The sequence below is a fragment of the Euprymna scolopes genome, chromosome 10 (genome assembly GCF_053919585.1).
Source record: "Euprymna scolopes isolate OS-2025 chromosome 10, ASM5391958v1, whole genome shotgun sequence".
Lineage (NCBI taxonomy): Eukaryota > Metazoa > Mollusca > Cephalopoda > Sepiida > Sepiolidae > Euprymna > Euprymna scolopes.
The window spans coordinates 132,331,105-132,348,255 of record NC_136491.1 but is presented as its reverse complement, the minus strand read 5'-3'; the positions used below and the strand labels follow the sequence as shown (position 1 = coordinate 132,348,255).

The following is a 17,151-nucleotide window of genomic DNA, read 5'->3' as shown; positions in this document are numbered from 1 at the left end:
CCAGTTTTTGTATTTTTTTAAAATTTTAAATCAAAATAAAAGAGAAAAAAAAACAAAAAACGCTACATCTATTTTTAGATTTTTTGCCATCTAGTCAAATAAAGTTATATTTAGCTTTTTTTTTTTATTTTATGAGTCAAAGAGATTTAAATCATAATTTCCAAGGAAGATAACTCGATCAGACTAAATGAATTTGACAATCCTAAATAGTAAATAAGATATTCATGTAGTTACTGAGGATTGTTATCTCAATAAGCAGTAAACTTCAATGGAAAATCAAAAGATTCCATTTTTTTTTAAATTTTAAATGGAAAAAAAAAAACAGTTTAATGTAAGACTAGGTGGTAATATTTATTCTACACGAGAGAACAGATTTAACCAGTGTTTATCAGACAGAAGAGTAAGATCAAACAAAAAAGAACTGTTACGGAGATTGACCGTTCTAAGTTTAAAAGGAAATAAAAGTTTGCAGTCATAATCTAGTTCAAATACTTAACTGAAACATTTTAGTTTTTCCTTTTGAAATAATACTAAATTGTTATTTGAATTATTCGGACTTCTGTTCTCATCTAGAGTGTTATTTGCACAATGCTTCTCGTTTGAGAACAGTCTGAATAATTCAAATAATATGCATTATCAATTCTCATTTCAAAAATTCAGAAACAATCTATCGGACAGGAGAATATGAAGATTAAAGAAAAAGGAAAGAACTTTTATGGAAGTTGGCTATCTAAAGTTCAAAAACAAATAAAACTTTGAATCTTTAAGACTATAATATTTTGCAGTCATATTCAAATTCAAATATTTAACTGAAAACATCTTAGCTTTTTTCAAAATATTAAATATGCATATTTTAATTTGAATATATTAAAATTTATTTGCAGCAACTGTGGTTTGATGTTTGCAGCAACTGTGGTTTGAAACATATTTTATAAATTAGTTTTGGTTTAAAAATATAAAATTTGAGCAAGTTGAAGTGGTAAATTTCTAATTTAAAAAAAAAATGAATTTAGAATATATGAAAAAACATAATTTCTTTCTATTTAATAGATTTTGGGGGAATAATTTGAAAAGATTTAAAGAAATCTTCCTTGACTTACATTGCGAGTAGGTTTGTCTCCGTAGCTGGTCCTGATTTGAGTCATACTAAAAGAAAAAAAGTAAAAAATATTTTAATTTCATTTACTTACTAAAGCTATTAATCATTCAGAAGAGAATATAATAAAAATAAGTTTTTCTGAGATATCTAATAGGAAAATACCCTAAAAGATATAAAATGAGAAATTTATATGTATATCTGTGATAGATATTATTTCATCTAAATAATATGCTAGTGTGTCTGCAGGAGATATGAAGGTTTTGTCCATCATCAGTATCCTTTAGCATTTTGGTATGATGAAAATCAAATAAAACAGAAGTATGGTATTTTTAAGGGTGACTTTTATCAACCCAAAAGTGCTAAAACGTACAAACAACTCTGTCTTGGTTATTGTAATCCAGAATTTTTCTTAATTTCCAAGATGACAGGATGAATAAAAGCTGGATATCTCCAATGGATGCAGTAATATATAGCATTTAAATAAAATAATATTTGTCTCTTGTAAGACTTATGATCGGGCATGCTAGTCCCCCCCCCCTCCACTAATGCGAAACACTAAGTATAGTATCGAGTGATAAAAATATCTACAAACCTATATCAGTGACCAATATTTACGCTGTCATTATTATTATTCAAAAGTTAAACATTTATAAAATAAAAGTATCATTTTTTTAAAAATTAATTTATTTTGTAAGAGATGAGTTTTTGTCTGACCCACCCTAACTTTTGTGATGACCTTTTGTCATTTTAACGAAATTTAAACAATACTTATATAAAAAATATTAGAATTTTAAAAGATTATTTTAATTGGGGATAAGCATGTCCATTATCACCCAAAGAAATACTTGAGGAAGTACCCGGCCACTCTAGAAAGAGAAGAAGAAATAGTATCTAATGGCTACCTGATTAAGCCCCTGATCCATAATAGAATTGAGAGCTTCCAGTTTGCTCTCCAGTTCAACCGCATCTTTCTCAGGAAGATCTGCAATTGATAGTCACATGTTAGCAGAAATTAAGGGATAACATTGATACAAGGAAAAAAAAAAAAAGCAATGTTGTTTATGATGACATGAAAAGAAAATTACAAAACTAGAAGCTAATCTATTTCTTTCTTAAAAATATTCAATGTTTTTAAATGCATTGAAATTTAGAGAAATCTACCCATAAAGTAGGATGGATAAAAACTAGACGAGTTTTTTCTCAATAAAGCAAATATAAGCTTAGGTCTTCCTTTCTGTCATCACTTCTTTTCAACTTTATATCTATCTGCTCTGACAGTGTTCAATAAATATTGGGTTTTTGTCCAGAATTCTCCCTATATTAAAAAGCAAAAATAAACAAAAATCTGTATAATGTATGTACCTGTGACAAAATGAAAATATCATATTCCAAAAATCATATAAATTGATTAAGGAGTTTCATTTTTATATAGAAAGTCATTTTCAAACAATTAATGAGAATTCATAGACATTACAACACAAATCTTGCAAGTCTGAATTATTGTTGAGTTATCTTCCTTGTTTCTTGACATTTTTTTCAAAATTGTGGGCAAAACAGTCATTCCTTGGATACTTATAAAATTTTATTTTCTTGTTAAAATAAAACTACTTGATCAATTCATGTGCTTTTTAAATTGTATTTTCATTTCATCACAACAATATATATATATTCTTTTTTTTAATGGAGGAGTTCTGGACAAGCACCAAATATTTTTGCCTGACAAAATTTTTGTAAATGAAACAAAATATCAAAATGAAATAAGCATTAACTCTTATCCCTAAGAGATTTTTAACCTGGATAAATGGTGACTCAGTAAACAGGATTCTTAATGCTTTATATTCTATATAATATTCTGTTTTTGCTTTTTCTTGTTATTTCTTGTTTATCTTATATTTTAGGAACTATTCCAATTGATAACCTAAATTCTTGGATTCCTCTGGTTGGGGCTTATTCATATTTGTCTTTTGTAAAAATATATACTTTTTGTATAGATATTATTTCATATGCATAAGATGTTTCAATATCACAGTCTAAATATGACTAATAATTGATAGGTTAATTATTAGAGCTTTAAAATAATTATAGGCTACCATGGTAATGTGTAGAAAGCAACCTATAAAGAAAATGGCCGCTGAGTTTTATGTAAAAAAACTGAAACTAAAAGAAATCCTCACTCCACATATAAATCCTAATTGTTCGTAAGGAAAGTTTGATTCATTCAAAAACGTTTTTTGTATTGAACAAGAAAATCCATCTTTTGATTATTTCCAATTATCAATTGACTGCAAATAACAGTCCAATATGCATAGTAAATTACAGATATCACACTTTCAAGAATTTACTATTAAATGATGCTTAGCAATTTACTGAATCAATTTGAAATTGTCAGTCAGCTTCATATCAAGTTGAAATATTTCTTCAGTCTGCATGAAATCATTGTCATAAACATCATTTACAAGATTTGTTGGATGCATTTTAAGAATGCAGTGGCTATTTTCTTTCTAAGTCACAGTGTCTACACATTATTAGGCACCATTCTGAAAAAGTAGATATTTAGAATTTGAAATATTTGAATAAGATGGGAGAGGTTGAGAATTTATTTCTAGAACTAGCTTAAAATATTTTTAATGTCAATTAATGTTTTCATATAATCATTAATATTATATATATAATGATATTAAATACAGGATTGATTTGATGAAAAATTTAGATTTAAGTGTGTCTTGTCCTACTTGTCTTTAAGTTGATGAAAAAGCACTGTTAGAAAAACAATTTCTTTTAATTAAAATTGATTTCATTTAAAAATCCCTTTAAAAATGTATATATTAATTTAAATAAAAAGCATGAAAAAACTCACTTGTGAGATACATTTAATATTAATCTCAACATAACGATTCACTGTGATATATAACTCTGAAAGGTATCTGTGCATGATTTTCTATAGAAGAATTGAGCTCGCACAGCATGCAATCCACTTTTTGAGTAGAGTACAGAAGGTCCAATGGCATTAAATAAGACAATTAGTATATACTAGAGTATCAGGTGTTTAGTCAACGTTTACCTTCTTTTAAATAGGTTGCCTTCACACAACCCAGATGTCCTATCTGCCCAATAAGCTCTGAACTGCTGATAGCAATAGTCTAGTTATGGAGATTATTACAATTTTCAGAGTTTTTTTTCTCTAAGATGAACTTCCTTTACCACAGCTAATGTACCTCATGGTAAAGCTCCAGATTATCAGAGAGAACCTAACAGTTGCTACACCTTGCCCAAGGGTAACTTGAAAACTAGACAAGGTAAGGACATTCATCTCCCTGCAGTATTAGACAACATAGCCAATGTATAAATAATAATTCATTATATTTGTTTTTGATAAAGCCCATATGTAAAGTGAACTACTAAATCCAATCATCACTGTGTTAATGCCTTCTTAAAATTAGTAATTCAGATATTCTGAAAGCCAGCTGAACAAAGAAAAAAACTTATTTTTTCTCCAGATAGAAAAAAATGATAATATAATGAATCATCAGTACATTATTATAAAACTATGCATTGAACACTGTTGAAATAAATACTGAAAAATGTTGCAACATATTTGTTATATATATATATATATATATATATATAGCTTTATGAATTATCGTTTCAGGAATTAATTGAGCTTTTATCTTGAGAGGTTTCAATTTTAAAAAAAAATTATATTAATCTTTGTAATTATATATACATACTATACAAGACAGATTTCTTTTTAGCTAATTAAAAAAAAAACTATTAATAAGTCTTTTAAAGCCGTTTCCAAGCCAATTTATTTCAAAACTCATTATGTATCTATTAAGTTCTCAGCAAATAATTGTTTTGTCCTCTGTTAGATATTTGCTTTTCTAACTTGTATTCTATATAAAAAAAAAAAAGAACAAATGAAAAAGAAAAGCAGTTGGTAATCCTAAAATACAATATTGGTGGAATCCAAAGGTAGAATGAAATGATCTCAGCTGAATTCATTTTGTTTGGCCACGAAAATAACATACCGTTAAGTATTACATTGACCATTTTTTTTTTTTGTATTTTATTTCAAATATAAATACCAGACTCTTTGTCAATCAATTTTTTTATTAATCTAAATGAGATCAGTACTCCTTCAAATGATTTGGTTCTTTAATAAAAGTTTTCCAGTCTCACCATACATACTTCTGTGCACAGGCAGAGTTTTCTTATTGCATGGAGTTGCAAATAACATGATGCCAAGGTGTCAACATTGTTAATTTAGCAACATAGTCACCCACATAATTTTCATTCTAACTTGATACCATTTATATTTCCTTCGTTTAAAATTAAAAAATGCTTTAAATGAAGTTAAAACACAAAAACTTATCCAGATAAGTAGAAGAGTAACTTAGCTTGCATTTGGTAACATTTATTTGTTGTGTATTTATTTTTTCACATCTTTTTTGTTTCGTTGGCTATTCTTGAAAATTACTTTTTTTTAATATAAAATTTGTTAAAACTAAATGCTCTAAATGACATCCCATAACAAAAGACTTTAGGCTGATCACATTGTTCTATAAATGTTAAAACAGAAAAAGAAGTTTTCAAAGTTTACATCACAACTTGAATAGAATTAGAACTCTTGCTGCAAATGGATAATCTTTATAATTACTTTTCTAATTTTCCAAAGGACTGGGATTAAGATGTTAAGCATGACATATTTATCATTATATACAGATTTGAATGTTAGTGTTGTGATATTCCCTTGAGTAACAAGTACCAGTGATGACATTGCATTATTGTTATATAACTTTTTGCTTTTCCTTGGCGTATATATTTGTCTATACTATTCTCTCCTTGAGTGATATTTTGACAATGTTTTGACCAACATAACCTATGACCTTTAGGTGTATCTTGTCAAACTTTGGAATTTTTCTGTTGAACTCCAGAATTTTTTTGTCAAACTTGGAAATCTGCACAGAATTGTAAACAGAATCTTTTATTTAATCCACAGGGATAGCATGCTCTCATTCTGTCAGCTATAACCAGGTAAAAGTCCTAAGTAATTTACAATTGTATTTTGAGTGTCAATGACACAGGATTTGAGCTTTTAATCTCCAGAAGTACTTGGTAAAATTCTGTTGTAAATTATACTCTTTTTTGGAGATTAATGGTTCAATCCTTAGTATAGGTGACACTTACCATACAATTGCAAATTACTTAGAACTTTCTATCCAGTCATGACTGATGGATGAAGGTTTGCTACTCCTGTGGATTAAATAAAGGATTCCATTCAAAATTATATCTAGATTCCCAAGTTCAACAGAAAAATTCTTGAATTTGACACGATACACCTGAAAAAGATGGAATGTTTCATTGGCCAAAACATTGTCAAGATAGCACTCAGGATCCTCATCTAAAAAACATTCAGAAACAGGACAGATTTCAGATAATTATCGATTTATGGTATAAAATTAATATATTAATTATAGCAGAATATTTAAAAATTAATTAAAAAATACAAAGATTGTGCTATTGTTTCAAAAAGAGAATTCCCTGATAACTTTGAAATGACTGAAGCTGCAGGAAAAAACTAGGGCAACTTTGTAGAGGATGTTGAGAAAAACTGCAAAAGGCAAAAGTATGAAAGACATTTGTGGTCTCTAAAAATAAGCAAGAGCAAATGATGAGAATATAATGAAACTTTGATTACCTTCATAACCTGTGTGGCAGAAAAAAGATAAATAAAATTGATTAATAATGGGAAGAACAATGCATAGAATAAGTGCATTCTACAGATAAATACTCGATTACAAATTCAACTTGAATTATTGTTTACCTTTTATTTTTTAGGTGAGTACAAGCATTGATATAAGGGATTGTCATTCAGTCTGGAGAATGCAGGTTTTAAACAGCATTGTTGTCAGTTTGTCATTAAATTTGAAATAGCATTATCGTCAGTCTGTCATGCTTAAATTTGAAATAGAATTTTTAGTGTTAAATGCACAGATTCAATGAACAGATCTTAAAATTGTACATGTTTTTTTTAAATTAAGAATTATCATGTGGAAAGCAATGTGTAATGAAGACTAACATTTGACAACTGTTATCTATATATATAAAAGCCAAACGTCTGTGTGTATGTATGTATGTTTGTTTGTAACGCTAAAACTTTTGAAAGACGGAACCAAACTTGACAAATTTGGTATCATATCGAAGCCCCATCACCCGGATGACAAATATCGAAATTTCACGTCAAACGGACCACTAGAAGTTGGTCAACTGATCAGTTATCTTCGAGGGGGGCCCCAAAAAAACCTGTCATTATCTATATATATAAAAGACAAATGTTTGTTTGTAACGCTAAAACTTGAGATGAAAGATTCCTCTCCCCTAAGAATAAAACATATGTTCAATATCTGCTTTTGTTTTTTTCATTGTTTATACGGTCCCGAGCAACGCCGGGTAGCCCTGCTAGTATAAAATATTTCTGAAAATTATTTTTTAAATATAAAAATTTATTTCTTAAATATTTTACATGTCACAAACATAATAGTTAAATATTTAATTTATATATATATATATATATATATATATATATATATATTAACATATAAGAAAATGAAGGTATATATTCTGCCTTTTTCCTTACGTCCATTTGATATTGCTAACTTTGTTAATGCCAACAAATAAAATTTTGCAGTGAAAATGGAAAAACAGTCCTATACAGTATCAATGTTAGGAATTGCTGCAGTCTAATAAGAACATTGTTAATGGGGGGGGGGGCTCTACTTTACAAGATGTTGAACATTAAAAGCCTGTTATTAGCCAGAATACTATAAGATGATTAAGCCATGCATCTTATCCACAAGATCTTTTTCCCTTCTTCCCTCGATTAATATAAAATGTTTGTGGACAGTTGAAAATCTGGGCAGCAACCTCGCAGCATTATAAGGCTAAGAAGTAGTTGGTCTTTGACTATGGAATTGGGATTGGCTAGCTCAGGATCTGCAAAAGCAACCTATGACAATCAGAGCTGCTGTAATTACTTGAGAAAGTTGGACCAAACTAACCAGGGTGATAGCCATGACTTGTACAAGTAATGGTAAATAAAAAAAAAATTGAAGACATTTTGGTTATGTCAAATAATCTTTCTTTTTTTTTTTTTGACTTCTGCTTTCTGTTTAGCAGAAGTCTTATAAAATCTTGTCAGTGTTTAATGAGGCAAAATCTCTTCTCATTAATACTTATGTAATTCCAGTTTTACTTAAATTTGATGGCAACATTCTGTCTAATGAAACAATGGCATTCTGTATCTAGTCTGATGCACTGTAGCATCTACTGTGGCTATAAAGTCAAAGCTGGAGTTGCCTCTCCAGATGCAGGCTTGGGTAGGTGATAAGGAGATTTAAGTCTGTCCAGTTACCAAGATCTCCTTCTCTGCATTGTAGACAAAGTTCAATGAAAAGGCAAGCCAATATGGTCAGAGCCAGCGCAGCTGCAGGAGTTGCCAGAATGTTATCGCAGTGTCACTTACCGGGACACCAAACAGGATTTTTTGTCAGGATTTGCTCCCTTAGCCTTTACCAAAGCATTAACAACTTAAATACTCTACATAAAAAACAGTCTTTACTTTGAAATGATTTTTTTTTTAGATTGATTTCATTTTTAATAAAATATGCCATAATCAAAAGATATTTTTTCATTCTTTATTTTGAATTATTTTTCCAGAATGATTTTATTATAAAAAAAATATCTTTTTCAAAAGTCTAGATTAAAAATAGTCTTTAAATTGATATGTTTGAGTTTACATGAAAACTGATTTTTAAAAATTAAAAATATATTTTTATTATAATACATTAAAAAAAAAATGTAAAAGTAAAGACGTTTTTCAAGCAAAGTTTTAAAATTAAATTGGAATTACGTAAGTATTAATCAGGAGAGATTTTTCCTTGTTATACACTGGCAAAGAAAACAAGTTTATTTAACATAACTGAAATGTTTTATGTCCGAGTACAAGTTAGAGATTATGAGGAGCGTGCAATAAGTAATGCCCCTGACCCACTTCCAGTTGTCTGATCTAGCTGAAAATTTGCATGTGCGGGTTATGTGGCAAATTACAGCTCTGAACTAATTGTGGTTTCTGTTTTACAGGTGTTTGACTGAGTCAGGTGTGAAATGGAGCCTGTTGAATGTTGAACAGTGATCCGGTTTTTGTATTTGAAAGGACGCACACCACACGAGACTTTTGATGAAATGAAAGAAACTTATGGTGATAATGACACATCATATGACCTTGTAAAATGTTGGCATCATGAATTCAAACATGGCCGGAAGTCTGTGGAAACAGCTCCCAGACCTGGTCCCCCCCCCACTTCTGCCATTGATGAGGCATCTGTCCGTCAAGTTGAGGTGGAAGATCGGCGCATTACTATTTGCCAAATAGCCAAAGATGTCAAGATTAGTACAGGGTCTATGGAAACTATCATTCATGACCATTTGCATATGCATAAGGTGTCTGCCAGATGGATTTCCAGGTTGTTCACACCATTCCAGAAGCGAGAACGTGTCGAGTGCTCGAGGATGAATTTGGAGATGTGCCAAGAAGATGAGTCAAAGTTTTTCACAAGACTGATTACACAGGATGAAACTTGGGTCCATCACTATGATCCAGAGACCAAAGCCCAGTCAATATAGTGGAAGCACTTTGACTCACCACCTCCAAAGAAGGCAAGGGCGCAGCCTTCTACTGGCAAAGTCATGCTCACAGTCTTCTGGGACCAGGACGGAGTAGTGATGACAGATTTCCTGACAAAGGGTACCACAATTACAAGAGCCTATTATGCTTCACTTTTGAGGAAATTAAGGGAAGCTATCAAAATCAAGAGGTGGGGCAAGATCAGCAAAGGTACCCTTCTCCTGCAGGATAACGCTCCGGTCCACAACTTGCATGTTGCCAGATCAGAAGCACGGGCGTGTGGTTATGAAATATTTCTCCATCCACCTGACTCTCCTGTCCTTGCACCCTCTGACTTTCACCTCTTCCCAGCCATGAAGTTGTTTTTGAAAGGAAAGCGTTTCCCAGATGATACAGCCTTGATTTCTGAAGTTACGTCGTGGTTGGAGGACCAACCTGGGGTGTTCCACAAAAACGGTCTCTAGAGCTGCATCAAACGATGGGAGTAATGCATAACTCTGGGTGGTTCCTATGTAGAGAAAGACTAATAACTGTGCCAAGTTTCGTTGCTCTACTGCTATGGGAAGTGGGTCAGGGGCATTACTTATTGCACACCCCTCATGCCAAATAATTCACTGTATTCAGGAGTAACATGAAACATTGTATACACCAAATACTGATTATGCAATCCTAACATCTTCAATTCAAGTGTGCACGTGTCCCTTCTACTTAAGAGTGGAGCCCAATTTGAAGAATACTGTCCAATTGGATTTTAAACCAGCTCCTGTTGTGTAATTGCAACAAAAATTATCAAAACCTGTCTGCTATATTTTCCCATTTATCGTAAAAGATATTTCTAAGCAATCATCTCACCATGAAAAAAAGAAAGCATGTTTTTGTATTTGTTAATTGTTCAGTTTTTAGAAGGGTGTTTTCCAATAGTCAAACTCTTAAAATGTTGATACATTTTGATAAGAAACAAGTTGTTTTCATTTTCATTATTGCATAATACAGAAATTATTAATGTCTTCCATGGAATCCTTAATAAAATTCACAATCATTTTTTCAGTAGAATGATATTTGCTAGAAATAAACACCAGTTGCTGCCTGTCTTGTCCATCAAGTCTCAGTTATAAATATCCAACAGTCTTTGTTTTAGCGCCATTCAATGACATGAAGACATTTTGGTGATCGATTAATTATTTTGGTTAATTTTTTTTTTTTTTTTTTTTTTTTTTTTTTACAAAGGCATCCCCACTTATCAAGGCCAAGAGGTCACTCGAGGATAAGGGTTAAAGAGTGTACAGTAGACAATTGAACAATATAGTAATCGTTAGTAATGGAAATTCGGTAAATCTGTTACATTATATGGAACAGCTCATTAAAAACTTGTTTAAGTTAGGCTTGAAGACAATTCCATAGGTGTGCAGTTCTAAGAAGAAGCTTTGCTCATGGAATCTACGTTTAGGTTTAGGCACAAATAAAGAGTGGGGGAAATTAGTGATAGCGTTTTCTGCTAGATGGGCGTTTCTTGTGAAAGTTTAGCGAGGAGGGACCATAGATTGGAGTTCAGCCGAGCACTTGCCATGAAAATAACAATAAAGCAAAGACAAACTCGCAACATCTCTTCTGTGAAAAAGAGGTTGCAGAGAAGAGAAAAGGACATCCCCTACGAAGCTACAAAGTCTATTTTGAATTCTATCAAGGCAGGATAAGCCCTTTCTAGCAGCTCCTGCCCAAATGTGGTAACAATACTCCATCCTTGGATGTACCTGGCTCTTATATAGATAGAGAATTGCATCAGCAGTGAGATATCTACTGGATCGATAGAAGGATTCTACCATTTATCCAGCGGCCTTGGCAATGGATTTAATGTATGTGTTCCATTTAAGATCAGGAGTAAAGGTCAAGCCCAGAAGCTTGTCAATACATGAGGCCTCCCAAAGACGAGAACCATTCATTTCAATTGATGCCAGATGGGGATCAGAGCGTTGATGATGTAAAGATAAACGCTTGGTTTTAGATGTATTAAAAGTAACAAGCCACCTCTTTCCCCATTGTACCACTTGCTCAAGATCAGAGGAGAGAGAATCAGAGAGAACTTGGTCGTTTACGGTCTTAGATGTGCTACCATAGATAGTAGTGGCATCAGCTTAAATGTCTACGAATGATATAAGGATGTGATTTGGAAAATCATTAAGGTAGACCAGGAAGAGAGTTGGGCCCAGGATGGAACCCTGAGGGACTCCAACATTAATACTGTGAGCTTCTGATTTCTGCCCATCAACTACTACTCTTATGAACCTATCAGAGAGAAATGATTTAATAATTGAGAAGACATTTCCAGCTATACCGTAGCTGGAGATCTTGTGAAGTAAACCTTTATGCCATAGTCTATCAAAGGCCTTTGATATGTTAAGAGCAATTGCTCTAGAAAGGTAGCCTCCGTCAAGAGATTCACTAATCCTATGAGATATAACTGTAAGCACATCTGCTGTAGATCTAGCAGGATGCCAACCATATTTTATGTCACTAAGAAGGTTATTTTTGCTGAGATGGTCGATTACTTCTCTATTTAACACTGATTCCATCAACTTACTCATGACGCACAGGAGACTTATTGGCCTGTACGGAGAGGGAGATGAGTGATCACCTGAATTCTTAAATACTGGGCATACTGATGAGATTTTCCAAGGTGATGGGAAGCAATTCTTCTTAAGACAACGTTTAAACAGTTTTGTAAGGATGGGCGCTAGTTCTGGTTGAAGTCTTGAGTACTATAATTGGAATACTGTCAGGGCCGGTTGCTTTATTGGAATCAAGGTTTTTGATTAGCTTGGCAACATCACGTACAGATATTTGTATATCACATAGCGTCTTTTCTGATAAAGGAGGAAATATTGGATGTTGGTGGCCTTGGTCGCAAAGGGTAGAATTAGCTGCAAAGTTCTTGGCAAAGAGTTTGGCTTTGTCTGATGATGACAAGATTACCTCAAGTCCATTTATGATAGTTGAGATAGAACACATGCTTCTATTCAGAATTCTGTTTTCTATTTGGCAAACCAAGCCACTGCTCAGCTACTTTGGACTTGACGGACTGAGCATACAACTCTCTTGCGTTCTTTATTACTTTTTTTACAGTGGTTGCTGGCAATCCTGAAAGCGGCTTTAGTCTCAGTACATCTATTACATTGGAAGCAATGGAAAAAGTGATTTCTGTGCACAATGGCAGCAGCACATTCTGGAGAGAACCATGGCTGGCTGTTAGGTTTTTGCTGGAATTTTTTTGAGGGTATGAAACTGTCTATACCTACAATTTACCATTCCGTCAGGTCTGATACTATAAAGGAGTTTGGTTAATGAAGCATATAGATTAACAGTTGGATGATGATGAATAATGTGAGAGGATTGAAATTTTCATGTACCAGCAATTCTTTCTCATTTGTCAGAAACATTGTTCATGGAATAGGAGGAGGGGAAAGTGAAAGTTACCAATAGCCACAAATAAACTCAACATCGATTTACTACTCTTATCATTCAATTACAGAAAGAATTGTGAATTAATGATTCCATGGGTGATTTTTTATCTTTTTTTGGAGGGGGGGGGGGTCATCTTACATTTGTTTGAGCCTAAGAGTTCATAATTATTTGAGTAAAAATCTGGAAATTGTACTTTAAAACACAAAAAACATTTTGTTCATGATATGGTATATATAAAGGAATAGCATGAGAAAAATGAATCCATATTTCTCCTGTCTGTTCTACTTTTTCTCGAAAACTACTGAGCTGATCTGGCTTATATTTTGTATAGACCTTTTTTAAAAGATGCAGAGAACTAAGTATTATAGTATCTATTCAATACTCAGTGACAGATTAATAGAGATTCCATTTCCGTTTGATAAAATCCAGTTTCCTTTTTTTATTGCTAACCATCTATTAATTGGCCAGTTGTGTACAAATCCCAAGAGTGATAGAAGCCTTCTATCATGTCTGAAAGTGACACAATGTTCAATGAGCGAGATCGGAGATGCGCCGCTGTACAACTTATGCTCTCTACCAATCAAAGTTATAACAACAGGACCATTGCCAGCACCCTCAAAATGCAAATCCAGATGGTTCAACACTTGAAGGCACACTCAATGCATCAGATAACCCACAGTTATGGTCTTTGGTTTGGTTTCATGTGAGGGCCACATCATGCCACCTCACATTTTCAAAGTTAGCTTGAAAGTCAACACCAAAGTATACCTGAATGTGGTGAAGAGTGTGGTGACCAGGTGGCCGCTGGCAGACCCTGGGTGTGGCAGCAGGATTGGGCGCTGGTCCACATGTCCAAAGAGACCCAGGCTTAACTTCAAAAGAAGTGCGATGCCTTTGTGCCCTCCTCTCACTGGCCTCCTCTCTTCCCCCGACCATAACCTGCTGGACTACTTCATTTGATCATACATCAAAAACATTAACATGACCTCCCACAACACCAAAGCTGGCCTGATTGCTGCCATCTGACAAGTATTTGCCGAGCTCCTAGCAGCACTTGTGGAAAAGGCATGCTATTAGTTCCGGACTGATATCGAAGCAGTGATTGTGGCTGAAGGCAGTTATATTCAATAGATGTCAGCTCTACTACATTATCAAGTTATTTGAATTGATTTTGTCAATACAAGTTATAAAACAAAGCTATAGTATTATCTTCTTTAGGGTGACACTTATTGTTCCACCCTGTACGTTCCACCTTTTCTTGGAAACTACTGACCTGATCTGGCTGAAATTTTGTATGGAACTTTGTTTTGATAAGGTGCAGCAAACTAAGTATTATGGTATCTGTTTAATGCACAGTTAAAGATTAATAGGGATTAGAATTTGATGCAAAAATGAGCACAAATTTAACCATATTCAATCATCAATTTGGCATAAAGCACTCATCCTTAGCCAATGGGCTATGACTTTTTCCTGTTTTAGTGAGCTTTATCTACTCATATATCATAATACTCTCAAGTATCTCACTTTTATGCATTATTATATTTCACTCATTTACCAAAATGAGATTAAATTAAATTAAAGATAGTGATTAATCTGATATTATTAAATTTAAATCTTGTTCCACAATCAAATTAAAATAGTACAATTTTAAATAAATACATTTCAAAACATGGAATTTGTTTTATTGATTCAAAGAATATTTAACTGAAAATTATGTTTACATTAAGAAGACAGAATATTTATTTTAAAAATAATTAAATTGCTATTATTTTAAATAGACATTTTTGTTTTATTTTTATGAAGAATATTTAACTGACAATGAAAAAAAGTTCGTTTTTTTTTCTTTGAATAATATTGACCCTAAGAGTCATTTAATCATAAAGGAATATTAATACAAATTGATATGAAAAGAAACTTGAATTTTCACACGGTGTCATTATTATTCTAATTGATTCAATAAATTTATGAAATTTTTAAGTTTCTCAAAATTTGTAAAACTTTATAAAAAAATGAACAAAATTATAATTACCTTCCCAATTTCTTGCTGGATATGCATGATGATGATGATGAAAGTAAAAAAAGATGAATCAAATATATTAATTTATTTTTGCTTCATGAAATTATTTGGAAATAATAAGTGAATTAATCTGACGATTTCACAAGAGAAAAAAATTGAAAAAAAATTAATTAAAGGTTTTAAAGCAAAGAATAACAGTTTTATGTGTGCGTTCTGTGTGCTAATAACCGAGAAAGAAATCACAACAACTGGCAACAAACATGGGTAGACATTTGAAATTTACTTTTGTATAATATGTATATAATTACATATTTGATATAAACAATGGTCACATATGACTTAATAAATCCACAAGTTTAACATGTTTAGAATCTGAGAGTTCCTAAGTTCACTGACATTCTAAGAAAATTTGAAGATCTAAAACTAATTGAAATGAAAGAAGAATCATATTTGTAGATTTAAGCAGACTTTAGTTTTTAGTTATTCTCTCAATATGTGCAAAAATTGTCTTATCTTCTATAATATAAAAGGCAGTTGTCTATGTGCAGTATGTTTGTATGTCCAACGAAACATAAAAAAACTACAAGACAAATACCTATGAAGTTAGTATATTCTTTATCAGCTGTTATATGTCATATAAACCCTTTTCAGGTTATTTAATGCAAAATCCAATAATGTTGGAAAAAGTTTTTTTTGCTTCAAGTTCTTTATATCTTCAAATATGTTTATGTTTGCAGAACATGATTGAGTTTTGTAAAGGGAGAGAAAAAAAAACAATACCGATGTTTAGTGCATATTAGGTCAAGAAATCAGTAGCTTTGGACATCCTGATCTGATCCCACCAGTGGAAACAGGTGACATCATATATTTAATGCTTGAACTTTTAATGCTTGAATTCGATCAAAAATAGCTTTAAAACAATAAGCACAACATTAGTACAATGAAAATTTAAACCTGTATATGGCTGGAAAATGTAAATATGCCTTATGACAAAACTACAATGAAATGATAAGTCCAACTACTCGAATCCAATAGAGAATTAAAAAAAATATCAATATCAAATGTTCAATGATGTTTTCACAAATTAGTCATAAAACCGTTAGCAATAAACAGAGACTATTAAGCTAATTAAGAAAACTTAGGAATATCATGATAGTTAGACAATACAAAACTCTGAAAATGTGACAGTGATACATATTCATTCACACAATTCTGAGATCGCATGTTTAGGGCTGTAGAACACAATGTGAAAGGAAATCACCAGTACATCTGAGCAAACACCGGTGTGATTATGCAGAGGGTCTTATGTGAATGTATATCATCACAGGTTTGGCCCATTCAGCCGCAGCACAGGGTGGCATTGTGGTGGGGCAAGAATCATGAAGGCAACAGAAGCAATTGTTACATTCCAGTGAGTAGACAGCAGATCTAATCCAAGCAAATCATATACTCCAGAGGGAAGGGGGTCACAGCAGAGAATATGTAGTATATATCTGATGGTACAATGCGATAGACACTCAAGAGAATGACTAAACCTGCTACTTGATGAAAAGTGAAAACATAGAAACCCGTAAACTGCATAAATAATGTTAGACTTATTATCAGGAATAATTCAATTTTTACCGGTTTATTACGTTTATAAAAGTTTAATCTTCACATTTAGCTGTCTCACAATCTATACTTTGGGGAACACTGAACTAAAGGTAAATAGCCTTGTAATTATATATATTTCATTAAATAATCTAAAGAATTTCTGTCTACATACTTTAGTTCTGATCCTTCCAAAAAGTTTTAGCAGACAACACATATTCTTGCACATACCATTAGCAAGCAAAAAACTTCATATAGAAGCTGTACTGATTAAGAAAAAAAAGATGACAAATATCAACAAAA

At 32.2% G+C, this 17,151-nt stretch overlaps 1 protein-coding gene across 1 annotated transcript in view; it reads right to left on the bottom strand.

Moving 5' to 3' along the window:
- Positions 1-17,151, bottom strand: part of LOC145286274 (protein unc-13 homolog B-like) — a 597,427-nt gene that overhangs the window by 312,582 nt on the left and 267,694 nt on the right. Inside the window, exons 10-13 of the mRNA XM_080135112.1 lie at positions 15,271-15,285; positions 6,798-6,806; positions 2,002-2,081; positions 1,101-1,146 (exon numbers count right to left, since the gene is read on the bottom strand). Of these exons, the coding sequence (XP_079991238.1) occupies positions 1,101-1,146; positions 2,002-2,081; positions 6,798-6,806; positions 15,271-15,285 (150 nt within the window). The remainder of the gene's footprint in view (positions 1-1,100; positions 1,147-2,001; positions 2,082-6,797; positions 6,807-15,270; positions 15,286-17,151) is intronic.